Source organism: Anastrepha ludens, chromosome 4 (genome assembly GCF_028408465.1).
Source record: "Anastrepha ludens isolate Willacy chromosome 4, idAnaLude1.1, whole genome shotgun sequence".
Lineage (NCBI taxonomy): Eukaryota > Metazoa > Arthropoda > Insecta > Diptera > Tephritidae > Anastrepha > Anastrepha ludens.
In genome coordinates, this window is record NC_071500.1 from 90,568,327 (window position 1) to 90,584,518 (window position 16,192).

At 34.6% G+C, this 16,192-nt stretch overlaps 1 protein-coding gene across 1 annotated transcript in view; it reads left to right on the forward strand.

The window, feature by feature from the left end:
* The window catches only part of LOC128860152 (protein embryonic gonad), a 127,197-nt gene extending 112,720 nt beyond the window's left edge, over window positions 1–14,477 (forward strand). Inside the window, exon 3 of the mRNA XM_054097439.1 lies at window positions 12,694–14,477. Within this exon, the coding sequence (XP_053953414.1) occupies window positions 12,694–14,013 (1,320 nt within the window). The 3' untranslated portion in view covers window positions 14,014–14,477. The remainder of the gene's footprint in view (window positions 1–12,693) is intronic.
* Window positions 14,478–16,192: the final 1,715 nt, after the last annotated feature.

The following is a 16,192-nucleotide window of genomic DNA, read 5'->3' on the forward strand; positions in this document are numbered from 1 at the left end:
CAGTGTTAATTGTAAGATTTGTTTAAGTGACGTACCAACGACTTCAACACAATTGAAAATTGAGAGCTGTTTCCAGATTTCCTTGGCCGCCATATTTGATTATTCCGTCTTCAGCAATATTAGCTCAAATGATTTGCGTATAGTATTGTGCTCTAAATGTTCCTTTATTCCTTGATCTAAAGGTTGGAATAACGATGTAGTGTTGGGCGGTAAAAATTCAACTTAAATATTAGGATGGCATAAATCAGTGGAATGTGATGGAGCATTGTTTAAAAGTCGTTAAACTTTAAATACTTTTCTTCCTTTTTGTTTTTAATTTTCTACGTCAGGAACAAAGCAATGATGAAACCATTCATTAAATAAACTGGCAGTCATTCATGCTTTTTTGTTCGCTCTCCAATACACTGAAAGATTGTTTTTGTTGCCTCCTTTCATGTATCGTGGATTTAATGATCGGTTAATAAATAATGGCGTGTTCATGAAATCACCAGATGCATTACTGCAAAGCAACAATTTTATTCGGTCCTAAGAAACCTTAAAGTCAGAAGCTGTTTTTTCGTTTTTCGCAAAAGTTCTTGACGGTATTTTTTTCCATCATAAGCCCGTGTCAGCGTATGTGTGTTAAATATTTTATCTGGTAACTAATCATTCTTTAACAATTTTTGCAATATTTATGCGCTTTCACCCTGTATTTTCAAATAATTGAATATTTTTAATATAATATAGGTATCTATATTAGGGCGGGTCGATTTAAAAATCGCTCATTGCTCTCGTATTCTAGAGATCAAAATAAGAAACTTTGCCGAAGGAACCATACCTCTAAAACGAATTCTGATGTCCCCCAATTTGGGTCGAACGAAAAATCCCACTTTGACCCATTTAGAGTGCTCCAATCGAGTCCAAATGTATGACCGACCCCCACTAACTTTGGACGGCCGATCCACCCATGCCAGTGGCACACCCCCTGGAACTCCCTTAGGGGGTTCCCCATACAATCATTTCAAAATATCACCATTTTTGGCCTTTACATGAGAAAAGAAACTAAAAAGTTCGACCCAAATTAGGGGGCATCAGAATTCGTTTTAGAGGTATGGTTCCTTCGGCAAAGTTTCTTATTGTGATCCCCAGAATATGATTTTCACAGAGCAATTCTACGCCCTTTTTGGGTGTTTGTCCGAGCTCCTCCTCCTATTTCTGGTGTGCGTCTTGATGTTGTTGTTCCACAAATGGAGGGACCTACAGTTTCAAGCCGTTTGAAGTCGGCAGATATTTTTATGAGAAGCTTTTTCATGGCAGAAATAAACTCGAAGATTTGCCATTGCCTGCCGAGTGGCGACCGTTATTAGAAAAATGTTTTTCTTAATTTTGGTGTTTCCACCGAGATTCGAACCAACGTTCTCTCTGTGAATTCCGAATGGTGGTCACGCATCAACCCATTCGGATACGGCGGCCGCCGAATATGAATATTTTTAAGGGGGAGCCTGGTTTATAAGGTCAAAAAAATCATTTTTTTTTTCGTTTTAAGCGATTCCTAATATATTTCAGAATATTCACACAAAGTTACAGAGCCCAATTCTCAATATTTCCGTAGATATAAAGCCAAAGGTAGGCGAGCGTTAGGTAGTTACGCTGTGACCGGACAACTATAGTACAAACTTTATCTTTTTTTCTCGACTTTTCATTTTTATGATTTCCTTGAATTGGCGTATATGAATAAAAAAAACTAATGAACCTTTAGAAATGAATCATAGCTTGTTCCCTTCAGTATTAAACTCTCTTCTATTTGAACTAACAAAATAGATAAAAAAAAAATTTCAAGATTTTTATACCAAGTTGAAGTGAATTTTTTTTTTATAGAAAGGCATTTTTTTCTTTAAAACCTCCAAAAAGTTGAAATTTTGGAATTTCTCTCAGTTTTCTTAGTTCATCTATAATAAAATTCATGATAATTAGAAATCCATTTGAATTTTTTGCTTTAGATAATAATTATGAGCTGTATCTTGTACGCCAGTTGGAAACTCCAGCGTTGCAGCGCTCTACTAATTTCTATGTTAAACATTTTTTTCAACTTATTTTAACCAGTACAAAAATTTTTTATACTTTTTAAATGTTCATTAAAAGATAGAAAAAACTTTGCACTGCAAAATTAATTTTTTCCTTTAAAAAAAAATCGCAAAGAGATGCAATTTTTAGACCTCATAAACCAGGCTCCCCCCTTTAATGCTTTGCGCTTAATTACATTTGCATCTAAGGGCAATCGCTTCTTCGTCATAACTTCTATCCACACCGTTGGCGCTTGTTCCATTATCTTTTGCTCTTGGACGAGAAGTGATTTTTGTGAGTACCGCTGATTCAGATGATATTGAACATCTTATTTTCTCTTCTTTTTTTGTTATTGTTCTTATTGTTGATTTATTTAATTTAAATTGCCTAGCAATATTGGCTACCCTTTCTTGATTTTGAAGTCTATCCAAAATTGTACCTGTACTTTTCTTTCAAAGTAAATTTCCCCAATTGGGAAGCATTCCTCATGATTACTTGCCAACCTTATTGAACATAAATGTCAAAACAGTTTGCCATTTTCAGCTGTCAAACCAAAGTTATCAATATCGATATATAACTAAAAAAAGATCCAGAAATACAGGTGGCGCAAAAGTAACCTTGCGATGTTTTTTGGCTGTAATTTAAAAAAAAAATGAAAAACTTAGATTCTTCTTCTGGATTATTTTTATTTGGTCTTTTAATTTTTTTTTTACATCAAGTCGAGAATGTGAGGTCATGTAAATGGCCGCCGCCACAGTTGATTGCCATTTGAGCCCTTTTTATGGCATTTTCCATCACTTTGGCCAAAACTTCCGGAGATAGGTCCTCACATTCTTGACGGATATTGTCTTTAAGAGCTGCAAGAGCTGTTGACATAAATCCGCGACTTCGAAAAACCTCACAAAAAGAAGTCTGGAGCGGTCAAATCAGGCGATCTTGCTGGCCAGTGCAAATCGCCAAAACGGGAGATAAGGCGGCCGGGAAATGCATCCTTCAGCATATCCTCCTTCAGCCGTCCTGTTGGAACCACATGTTTTCCAATCCCAATTCAGCACGTTGCGGCAAAAAGAACTCATTGATCATTGCTCTGTAGCACTCACTATTCACAGTAACCGTTTGGCCCGCGACATCTTCGAAGAAAAAAGGTCCGATGACTCCTCCAGCGAAAACAGCACACCATACAGTGACTTTGAGCGGGTGTAATGGCTCTTCGTGGGTTACACGCGGATTTTCAGTGCCCCAGAAGCGTAAATTTTGCTTATTTACGTACCCGCTAAGATGGAAATGGGTCTCATCACTCATGATTATTTTTGATGAAAAATCATCTTCCTCTTGGTGGTGATTAAGGATGGCTTGAGCGTATGTTAGACGCGATTGGCGGTCAGCAGCTAACAGCTCATTAAAATTTAATATGATAAAGTGCTCGTTTACAGTGGCTAAAAATTCTGGTTGATTTTCGATAATTTTTCCTTCAGGCGGTGTTCCACCCATACAAAAAATCACATTTCCCTATTCCCATTTTCTCCGTATAAAAACTAATGACAAAAAACCTTCTTTCAGTTTTCCACCTCCTTCTCGAATATCTCGCATCTTCAGTTCTCATTTATAAAAAATATAATAGGACTATGAATAAGTTCGTTACGGTTTTACAACAGATGGCGTAACTTGATTATTATTCCATCGATCCACATTTCCAAACATTCATTGGAGAGCTACTGTCGTAAGGCACAAACGTCAGTATAAGTTTTTTATTTGAAGCGTAAACAACAATATTTTTACCACACTTGAAAATGTCGAATTTCGTGTCAAATAATGTGTTTTTGCGGGGAATTCTTCTTCATTATTTTAATATGAAGAAAAAAGCAGCCGAAAGTCATCGTATCTTGGTGGAAGTTTATGGTGAGCATGCTCTATCTGAGCGAACGTGCCAGAAGTGGTTTGCACGCTTTAAAAGTGGTGATTTTGGCTTGGAAGACGAAGAACGCGAGGGTGCGCCGCCAAAGTTCATGGATACCGAATTGGAGGAATTGCTCGATCAAGATCCGGCTCAAACGCAAGAAGAGGTTGCAAAAACTTTGGGAGTTGATCAATCAACCATTTCCAAACGTTTAAAAGCCATGGGAATGATCCGAAAGGTAGGCCATTGGGTGCCGTATGAATTGAAGCCAAGAGACGTTGAACGCCGTTTTATGGCATGCGAACAACTGCTTCAACGGCACAAAAGAAAGGGTTTTTTGCATCGAATTGTGACTGGCGATGAAAAGTGGGTCCATTACGACAATCCAAAACGTCGGGCAACGTATGGATACCCTGGCCATGCTTCAACATCGACGTCGGCGCAGAATATTCATGGCCTGAAGGTTATGCTGTGTATCTGGTGGGACCAGCTGGGTGTTGTGTATTATGAGCTACTGAAACCGAATGAAACGATTACGGGGGATGTCTACCGACGACAATTGATGCGTTTGAGCCGAGCACTGCGAGAAAAACGGCCGCAATACGCCGATAGACACGACAAAGTTATTTTGCAACATGACAATGCTCGGCCACATGTTGCACAAGTGGTCAAAACATACTTAGAAACGCTCAAATGGGATGTCCTACCCCACCCGCCGTATAGTCCAGACCTTGCGCCATCCGATTACTATCTCTTCCGATCGATGCAACATGGCCTGGCTGACCAGCACTTCCGTAATTACGATGAAGTCAAAAAATGGATCGATTCGTGGATTGCGGCAAAACCGACCGAATTTTTCACAAAGGGAATCCGTGAATTGCCAGAAAGATGGGAAAAAGTAGTAGTAAGCGATGGACAATATTTTGAATATTAAATTTTTAACCATTTTACGTCAATAAAGTTTCAAATTTCGAAAAAAAACCGCACGAACTTATTCATAGTCCTATTATATTTACACACACATTTATTATATTCCGCAAAAGACCCATTTTTTTCTAAAGCATAAGCGAAGACTAACTAAGTTATTTACAGATACTCACCCACGTTTTGCACCTGCATTCAGCTGCCCAAAAAAGTTAGACATTGTCAGTGAAATATCTAAATTCATAATCTTCGAAATTAATTTTGAATGCAAGCGTCACTATTATGACATTTTAATAACGGCTTTTGCGAGGCAAAAAGCCCTACCAAATTAAGCTACTGTGTGGTAGGAAGACAATCTCCACACATACACATGCCTGAATACATACTCATATACTTACATATATATATGCACAAACATTCACTGAGCTGCAAAAACAAATGTGTAGCATAACGAAACAGCATCGTATTAAGTGCAACAGCCACTACATACACAGGCAGAGCGGCAAATCAGTGGGTAGCGCATTAACGCCAATGGCTGAGGCACGACGTGCATCAGCTGGCAACAAGAAACAATAAGAACGCCGCGCAGAAGCCTCGAACAACAGAGCTTTCAAAAAACTAAAAATGAAAAAAATAACAACAAAAATGAGCATCACTAATCAGCCAAACAAAGGTGTGCTGCCGAGAGTGGCTGGCTGCTGATGAGCAATTGAGCAGCTGGTGCTTGGTGAAAAAGTCAAGGTCGCCAAAGAAACAGGCGAACAAGCAAACAACCAGTGCATTAATGACACAAAGTAGGAGGCAACAACAACAACAATTGCTTTAGTAGTAGCAGAAACGAAATAAAAACCTTTTTTTGTTTCTCATTTAATAAGATGTTGGTTTTTCTTTTTCACTTTTTGTACTCTGTCTTGCTTTTTTGGTTGCCAACATTTTATGCAGATGGCAGTGTGTTAAACAAAGGCTGCATTAAAAATATGAGCAATACCTTCACAACAACAACAACAACGGCAATATCAATGAATATACAAACAAACGGAGGATGCTGTGTGGAAGCAGCAATTGCTGTTGCTGTTGTTGCAGTGTTTTTTGCTCGTCCATTATTGTTATGGCATTAAAAATCATTAATTTTCATTAAACATGCAACACAATTACAGGTGTACACACATATATATTTATGTAAGCATCAATGATATGAAAAAGAGAAGAAAAAAATTAAAGAGCGCTATCGTTGAAAATAAACCAAAACGGAGAGAGCGAATACCAGCAAATAGTAGATATGAAATTTATTGGATGCAAAAGCATTATTTTAGTAACTTTTTTCAGCTGACTTAAGGTAATTTGTGTGCCAAATGCTATTGAAGCTCGCTGTTATTATAATATGGCACGGTTGATGTGCACCTGATACAACTAAGAATAAATAAAATTACTAACAACAGCTTCAAAAATGGTTGATTGTATAAAAAGCAAAAAATATCTTTTAACAATGAAATATAAAGGAAACGTGAACTTCACAAAAGCAAATATGATATTAAAAAAATTATGGAAGCGGATGAGATTTTACGGCAAAAACTCGATAATAATAGAATTTTATAATATTTTTGTATAAAAAAAAATCGAAACTTTTCCAAAGTATGAAACTTCATTGTGGGCAAATCGTTATACAATTCATAGTAAGAAATGATAGTGGCATACCAATTGTGACTGGAGTAGCGAAGCAATTTGCTATGGCTCACAAATAGTGATAGCGGGTGAGATACTGAAAAGCAATTTGAAGGCGACATTCTTTGTTTTTTTCATTTAGCTCGTGAAGCAGCCAGGCTCACAATTTTTCGGTAAATCTAATTGAATGAAGATTACTAAGAATCGTTTTATTCATTTTTTCCACCAATTCACGACTACTTTGGCGACTGTCGCCCTTTTCTGAACTTTGCAAACCATTTCCGCGCTGTAGACTTACCTATGACACCTTCTCCATACACATCGACGGAAATCGAATCCAAATATTTCTCGTTCCTACTCTTTTGGCACACATACTCACTCATACTTGTGGCTGGCTTTTAAAGGCATTATTCCTCGGTTTTTTAACTCCTCTTTTAATTTTTTTATTTGTTTTTTTTTTCTTTCCAATTTTTTTTTAATATTTGCTGTGTAATTATAATTGCCATTACTTCATGCATAATTGGCTCAACATTAAATGGAAAATAAATGTAAATACTAGTGCATACGAGCTCTTAAGTATGCATGCATTTAACTACAACTGCGCGTACGTGAGTGTGTGTTGGTGTGTAATTAGTTCAGCGCTGAACAAAAGCCACACTTAAAAGGCCATCAGCATTGCAGGCCAAATGAAGCAAAAAGGAGTGAATTTCTTGTACTCGCACACTTTACACTAATGTGCTACATTATCTTACACAACAACAACGAAAACAACTGTGTAAAATCTTCTATGTATAACAGTAATTGTGACCTATTCACTTGCTGCTATTTTTAACTGATACTTGCTACGATAGGAGATGTGCATATGTATGTGTAGATTAGGGTGACTCACCAAACCACAGGTGAGGTTTTTCCACAGGAATTTGAAAATGTATAATATCAAAAATATGTACTATTATTATAAAAAAAATGCTGATAAATATTAAAATTTACGTGAGCAGCAAAATGATTTAGAATTGAAGATAATTTGATTTTTTATGCACAAAATTACTTTTTAAAAATATTTTTAGACATGTTTGTATTTTTTTATGAATAAAATAAGTTTTTGAAAATATTTTTTGGAATGAGTTGATTTTTTATGAATATGGAATAATTTTAATTCTTTTACGAATAAAACTAATTCTTAAAAATAATTTCTGGATTAATTTGCTTTTTATGAATAAAATCAAATTTTGGAAATATTTTTTGTAATTATTTGATTTTTTTATCAATAAAATTAGTTTTGAAAAACATTTCTTGGAATGATTGGATTTATTTATGAATAAAATTAGTTTTTAAAAATACTTTTTGGAATGATTTGATTTTTTATGAAAAATATTTTTTGGGATAATTAAATTTTTTGTAAATAAAATTATTGTTTAAAAATGTTTCTTGGAATAATTTGATTTTTTTGTGAATAAAATTAGTTTTGAAAAATATTTGTTTGGAAAGATTTGATTTCTTTTATGAATAAAATAAGTTTCTGAAAATATTTCTTGGAATAATTTGATTTTTTTATGAATTAAATTAATTTTTAAAAATATTTTTTGGAATGATATAATTTTTTACAATATGAAAAATATTTTTTGGGATAATGAAATTTTTTGTAAATAAAATTATTGTTTAAAAATATTTCTGGGAATAATTTGATTTTTTTATGAATAAAATTAGTTTTGATAAATATTTTTTGGAATGATTTGATTTCTTTTATGAATAAAATAAGTTTCTGAAAATATTTCTTGGAATAATTTGATTTTTTTATGAATTAAATTAATTTTTAAAAATATTTTTTGGAATGATATAATTTTTTACAATATGAAAAATATTTTTTGGGATAATGAAATTTTTTGTAAATAAAATTATTGTTTAAAAATATTTCTGGGAATAATTTGATTTTTTTATGAATAAAATTAGTTTTGATAAATATTTTTTGGAATGATTTGATTTCTTTTATGAATAAAATAAGTTTCTGAAAATATTTCTTGGAATAATTTGATTTTTTTATGAATTAAATTAATTTTTAAAAATATTTTTTGGAATGATATAATTTTTTACAATATGAAAAATATTTTTTGGGATAATTAAATTTTTTGTAAATAAAATTATTGTTTAAAAATATTTCTGGGAATAATTTGATTTTTTTATGAATAAAATTAGTTTTGATAAATATTTTTTGGAATGATTTGATTTCTTTTATGAATAAAATAAGTTTCTGAAAATATTTCTTGGAATAATTTGATTTTTTTATGAATTAAATTAATTTTTAAAAATATTTTTTGGAATGATATAATTTTTTACAATATGAAAAATATTTTTTGGGATAATGAAATTTTTTGTAAATAAAATTATTGTTTAAAAATATTTCTGGGAATAATTTGATTTTTTTATGAATAAAATTAGTTTTGATAAATATTTTTTGGAATGATTTGATTTCTTTTATGAATAAAATAAGTTTCTGAAAATATTTCTTGGAATAATTTGATTTTTTTATGAATTAAATTAATTTTTAAAAATATTTTTTGGAATGATATAATTTTTTACAATATGAAAAATATTTTTTGGGATAATTAAATTTTTTGTAAATAAAATTATTGTTTAAAAATATTTCTTGGAATGATTTGATTTTTTTATGAATAAAATTAGTTTTTAAAAATATTTCTTGGATTAAATTTTATGGAAAGAAAATTTTTGTTGATTTCTTTAATGAATAAAATAAGTTCCTGAAAATATTTCTTGGAATAATTTGAATTTTTTATGAATAAAATTACTTTTTAAAAGTATTTTATATATTTGAAATTATTTTTTAAAAATATTTCTTGGAATGATTTGATTTTTTTATGAATAAAATTACTTTTTAAAAGTATTTTATATACTTGAAATTATTTTATAAAAATATTTCTTGGAACGATTTGATTTGATGAATAAAATATTATATATTTATATATAATTAAAAAAAATATAATAAAAATATTTTTTCCAAAAGTTCCCTTCAGGTAGTAGAAGACTTTGTTTTTAAGGGACTGCAAAAAATTGTTCAAAAATCTTACCAACAGAATAAAAATAAAAATATTTTTGAAGTTACTTCAAAATCGGTTTAGCTCGCGTAAATCTTAAAATTTTTCCAAAATATTTTAACGGAGGTCTTAAAAATTATTTACAATTCAAATTTAAAATTTTATTTACAATTCAGTTGGAAGAACAGTACCGATGTTATTTTTTTTTTGTATCGAGAGTGATGCACCCTAATGTAGGCATGAATAGATGAGTCTAGTGTGCCTGCGAAAACTCACAGTTAGTGTTATACTTACACACATACATACACACAAATGATCATAGTAGTATATATCGAAAAATATGCCCCATTTTCTTGGTGTATGCCCATTTTTACTACACTCCACACAAATTAATTGTTGCCTCAAGAGAGCGCACAAAGAAGGTTTGGCATCACTTAATGCACTCATACATATGTCCATACTCGTATATGTAGATGTGTGCATACGCATCTATAAGAAAGTATATAATTTACAAGTCAAGTCAGTGTTGAAAGGTGTTAATTAATTCGCTATTAGCGTAAAAGCATATAATGGGACCATTGTATGCTTCGGAATGAATTCGTATTCATATTTGTGGAGATGTAGAAGTAGTGTTTCAATATTCCTGGCTGGCTTTGGTGGCTTTGAAAGAATGAAATTTGTGTCAAGTTTGTTGCTTAAGTCTTGTGTTTGATGTTGATAGCATTAATGTCGACTTACTGTTACTAGTGTGCGGGTTACATATGTCTGTATGTCTACTATAGAACTTGGTACGATTAGATTAGGTTAAGGTGACAGTTGGAATATCGGCATAAATTAATTATAATGTCTTGCGAAATTCTAATACTATCTTACGACTTTTTAATAGGAGAAGTAATGTATACTGATCGGGTATACTCCATTCCTATTTGCTGCCACCCCACTTCTTGCGAATATTTCAACATTTCATTGCAGTACAAATTATCATATTCGCTAGTTTCATTCGCTTAAGTCGATCACTTTTTCACTTTTATTCCAGAAGCGCCTCTTTACCATTTTCTTCTATCTGAGTGGCCCATGGACCGAATTCAACAAATTAGGACTGAATTTTCTGCTTTTTCTAATTGAATTTTGTGGTGTCCGTGCTAGTACGTCAAGCCTGTACTAACTTTTTCATTGTATACTATACAATGTACCTTTAGAAGGTCTGCTTCTAATACTTTCTTCCGTAGAATACTTTCTTCCATCCAGGGTCGTCTCTTTGCATATTTTTTTAGACCAACCTTCTGTGCCTCGAAGTAAAAGCTCATCTGGCGGTAAGGTACTTATAAATGGTGGTTTTATATATCCAGAGCAGGTTTTACTCCTTAGTAGATTATAGCAATCAACGGCAAGCCTGGAACAGGGTGTCCGATGGCAGAACTAAGTTTTAAATTTAAAGCTTTCCTCTAATAGTTGAAGGTATGCATGGATAGGGGACCGCATTAACTTTGTACTCGACGCTACAATTTTGACCTCGTCAGTCTAAGTGAAATAAAGCGACTGCCGTGAGACTTCCAAAAACTAGTATTATTAAGAAAAATTTTAGACTTCAACGCTTCAAAAATCAAGCCGTGCAAGCGCTTATAACTAGTGATCCTCGTCATGCCCCTTGACTTCATGCCATCCATAGTCGTGCTTGACAAGAGATACAGTGTGGTGCTGCCAGAAGTTCAATATTGGTCAAACTCAGAAAATGAGCCCGGCAAACACTGTTTTCGCATTTTCAAGGATGGTTCCAGGACCGATCACGGCTCCGGCTCTGGGGACTACAGCTGCATATGGATAAAACTGGTGGTGCCTGTCATGTCCGACCGACTGTCGCAGTTCCTCCTGTCACTAAGCAGAGGGGGCTGTAGGAGGCTGGTTGGACTGATGACGGGCCACTTTCAATGGGCAAATTACATGAAAAAGGTAGGCATCTCAGACAGTGCACTCTGCCCAGTATGTGGAAACGGTGGACCACATTCTGTGCTTCTGTCCAGCCTTCGTTCGATTCAGGCTTGAGGTCTTTAGCATTGATGTGTTAAGAAGCGACCACTTTGGCTCCTTGGCGCCACTCAGATTTCTTCGGAGGTCGAGTAGACTTAAAGAAAATAAAAAAGGGAATTCGAGTGCAGTACAAAGGACTTAATTATGTCTAAGGGCTGTGCTTGTTAGTCTGTTCCGACAAAAATAAAATGCGTAAAAAAATTTCTACGAGACAATGTTGGAGCGATATCGTACAGTAAGCACAACCTATATATTTTGGAGTGATGAAGTCAATTTTCATTTGGACGTGTAAATAAGCAAACTTGCCATTATAGGTCACCTAAAAGACAAAACTCACTATTAAATATCATCGTCACATTCCCAAAGTAACAGTTTGGTGTCTTCATGAAGCAGTGAAATAATTGGAGAATATATTTTTTGAGATTTCTGTGATGATGTGGATGATTATTTTATGTCGTTAATGAGAGAACATTCTTCCTTCAGTACACCCACGGGGTGGTTAGCCAGCGATATTATGGCGATATTGCGTGATTTCTTTTTTAACAAATTGACGAGACATTTGGGTGACATATTCTGGCCACCCAATTCTTCCAACCTTACCCCAATGAACTTTTTCTTTGTCGCGGTACCTCAAAAGCAAAATCTGTGAATCCCGACAGCAGTTCTGCATAGAGTCGTACGGATGGAAAAATAAATTTCAGTCTATAACGAAAATCACATCAATTTAGGTTTATAAACTTGTACCTCATTTATAATCAAACACCTAATTTCATCGAAATTTCGTATGTTTTACTCAGACTTTTTAGTAAATTATTTGTGTATTATTTTAAAACTAATTTATTTTAAAATATTAAAAAAGATTTATTTTAAATGTTGCCTTATCTTTTTTAGAATTAGCGGAGCCCTTTAAGAATTAAAAAGCTAACGGTTTAAGCCACTTGCCTTGCCTACATTAATTTTTGTAAAAATATATTTATTTTTTTTTTATATTTTTTTGAAACTTCAGTTTCATAGCTTAAGCTCGTCGTGTCACTTTTCCTGAACTTTTTATTTGTTGCCTCTCTTAATTTTCCTCTCATCTCTTTACAGTCCTTCTTTGGCCGCACGTACAACAACATTTCTGCCATCGCCGGCTGCAAAAACAACGGTGACTGTGTGATCAACAAGAAAAATCGCACTGCCTGCAAGGCGTGTCGCCTGCGCAAGTGCCTGTTGGTGGGCATGTCAAAGAGCGGTTCACGCTATGGACGTCGTTCAAATTGGTTTAAGATACACTGCCTACTGCAGGAACAACAAAGCGTACCCGGCAATGGTCCAGGAGGTGGAGGCGGCGGTGGCATTGGCGGTGGTGGTGATGGCGCAATCGGTGACAGTAGTACAAATAGGGCCAGCTTTGAACAACTAGCGCGGCTGCATCAACTGCAGGCGCGTCAAACATACCAAGACAAAACGAATCCCTGCATCAAATCAGCCAGCATGTCACCAACAGCCTTGGCGCTTAGTGCAGCAGCAGCGGCGGCAGTTGCTGCGAATAGCAGAGGCTCACCGCAGCCACCTACGCAACACGCGCTACTAAGCAACGCGGCGAAATTTCTCAATGGCGTGGCAGATAGCGCGCGACATCATCACCAGCAGTCGCAGCACCAGCTACAGCATCAACAACAACACCAACACCAGCAGTCACAGCACCACTTAGTCCCGTTTGGCTATGGCAAGGCTGAAACGCGGCTCAGCGAAACGCCTAGCGATTCAGGCGCATCTTCCGCTGGCGATGCGGCGGATGATGCACGCAGCAGCGTTTCGGGCCGTCAAGAACGCAATTGCAATTCAGCACAACATCTCGCTTCTATAACCTGCGATGATATGGAGGAAGCAGAAGCGCGAGAGCGTCGTCACCAGCAACTCTTGCAAATATATCGTTCCCACTCAGAACCTTTGCGCAGTCCTTTCGTTCACTTTGCCTTACCGCCGCATGTCTCACCGCTGGGCGCACCACCAGTAACGTTACTTTCCACCAGCGCCGCTGCAGGTAGTCCACCTGCGCATCTTATGCCCGCCGCTTTGAAGGAGGAAATCAAACGTGTTAGCGAAGCAGCAGCTGCAGCGGCAGCGGCGGCAGCAGTCACAGCAACGGTTGACTGTTCTGCCGTTGGTGGTGCGCAAGAGGAACCCATCGACTTGTCATTGAAGGGGCGTGAATTGGAACGGCGGCTTGCAGCGGCACGTGCGAGTTATGATCAACATTTGGCGGATGCTGGGAGCAATTCGCTTACGTCCACAACGCCGCCATATGCGAACGCGTCACCTGCTAAACTAAGTGCTGAAGCGTCGGCGTTATCGCACGCTGTGATACACAAACCAACGCCGTTGGACTTGACGTTGGTGCGCTCACAGACGCTAACGGGGTGAGGGTAGACATAATGGGAATTGTTGACATTCGTTTTTTTTCTTATCTGTTATTTGTTAGTTGTTATTTATATTAGGTTTTTCCGTTTTTCACTTATTTATATTTACTTAACAGTAAAAGCTCGATAAAACCAACTTCCGACATTCAAAGCTGATTGGCATCATGGTTAGGACTCGATATTTCTACGCCTATGGAAGTTTCTCTCTTCTAGAAGTATTTAGTTACCTCTGTGTGCAAAATAATAGGAGCGCGCGAAATTATCAAGTTTCAATTTGTTTTTCAGTGTTTTTTATGTTGAGTTATTTACGATGCTAAGAATTTTCTTTCATATAAAACACATTTTCGGAAGTCTTTTGTATGAAAGAAAATGTTCAACGCCTTCTCCAACAAAAATTGTCAAAAATCAATGCGTTCTTTGAGCGTCTTCTAACTTACATTTTTTACCAAAATGAGCTACACAAGCAAAGCTGCATACCTGAAAATTTTCAAAATATTCAACATTTTTATGTATTTTTTATTGGTTATTTTTGTGAATTTTGCACATAGTTGGCGGTTTGAGTTACCCGGTTTTTGTTGTAGAATCCACTAATTCATCGCGCACTTATTATTTTGCCCCCAACTGTACGTATTCAATATCTGAAGCACCACCACATTTTTTTGCACGCATTATTTAAAAAACCAAACGAACAGTCGCAAATTATCGAGCTTTTGCTGTTCCTAATTCTTCTATTAATTTATATTAAACATATTTTGGACTGCATCTTTCATGAAAAGCTTACTAAATTTCTTTATTTGATTTTTTATCTTTCCCTGAATTTATTAAATTGAAATATTTAGGCCAGTTCCAAAATATTTGTTGCAAATTCATAATTTTTAAATTTTTTTACTTTGCTTCATTTGAAAACATTTTTTTTTTTCTATTGCTTGTTTTTTATTTTATATTTTGTATTTATATGCATTTCTGAAAATATTTTTTTTTGTTTTTTATATATTTATGAAATAGTTTATTTAAAATTTTTGTAAATATTCAATTGGCCAAGTCACACCTGAGAATTCCCTTGTGCCATAGTAAAAATCCTGGTGAATTAAATATGAAATATTTGGTGCCAACCTATGTACAAAAAATGGAAAAGTAGTTAATAGCAAAAGTATTTGGGGGGAATAGTAATAATACCCCTGAATTTTCTGTCCCTTAAATATTGTGTTTTTTCTTGTTTTTATGAAATTCGATTTCTTTTGCATTACCACCGCGTGCACGTTTTACGAAGTCCAATCGTTGAACCCAATTTTGGGCCACTCTTTTGCATAAATCGGCCGAAATTCCAGCAATTTCGCGTTCAATATTGGCTCTGAGCTCACAAATCGTCGCCGGCTTGTTACTGTAGACCAACGACTTCACATAACCCCAAAACGGGACGGCTTGTTAAATGGACCGTAAAATGGCCGTAATGCTCTTAAAGTAGCAGCAACAGAACGATTATTTTCATAAAAAATTTGCACGATTTGCAATCGTTGCTCAAGTGTGTAGCGTTCCATGATTAAATTTATACTAATGAAGTTTACAAATGACAAGCGAAAAATAAAAAATATTGCGTCGTTCGCCCTCCCTATCGGAAAAAAGTTGAAGCGCATCTATTGAAAAACGCCTTATTTATTTCTTTATTCCCTACAAAACTTCCTTAAATTTAAATTTTTTTTTTCAATAAAGTTTTTTCCTTAAGCACTTTTTTTGTTAAATCTTATTTTTCCTCACAAATTTCTGGTTTAAAAAAAAATATTTTTTTCCCTTTAAAGATTTTGTCTTTACGAAATCTTTTTAAACAAAAATTTGGCTAAGCAATTAAAAATAGCCCTAAATTTTCTCCCCTTAAGATCTTTTTCTTTTTTTACTTTCTTAAATAACTTTTTTTTTATTCAATTTTGAAAAAACTTTTGTTACCTTAAAAAATATATTTTTCCATTAAATCTTTTTTTCTTTAATTTTTGTTTTTGTTTTTTTTTCTCTTAAAAACAACTATTACTTCTTCTTTAATATTTTCCACTTAATGTTTTTTTTACAAAATTTATAAAAAATGAATATTAGCCGAACATTTTTGTTTCCTAAAAACTAATTTTTCACTTGAAATATTTTCAATTACTCTTAAAAGAATTATTTTTACCCTACGCAAATACCATCGTGCA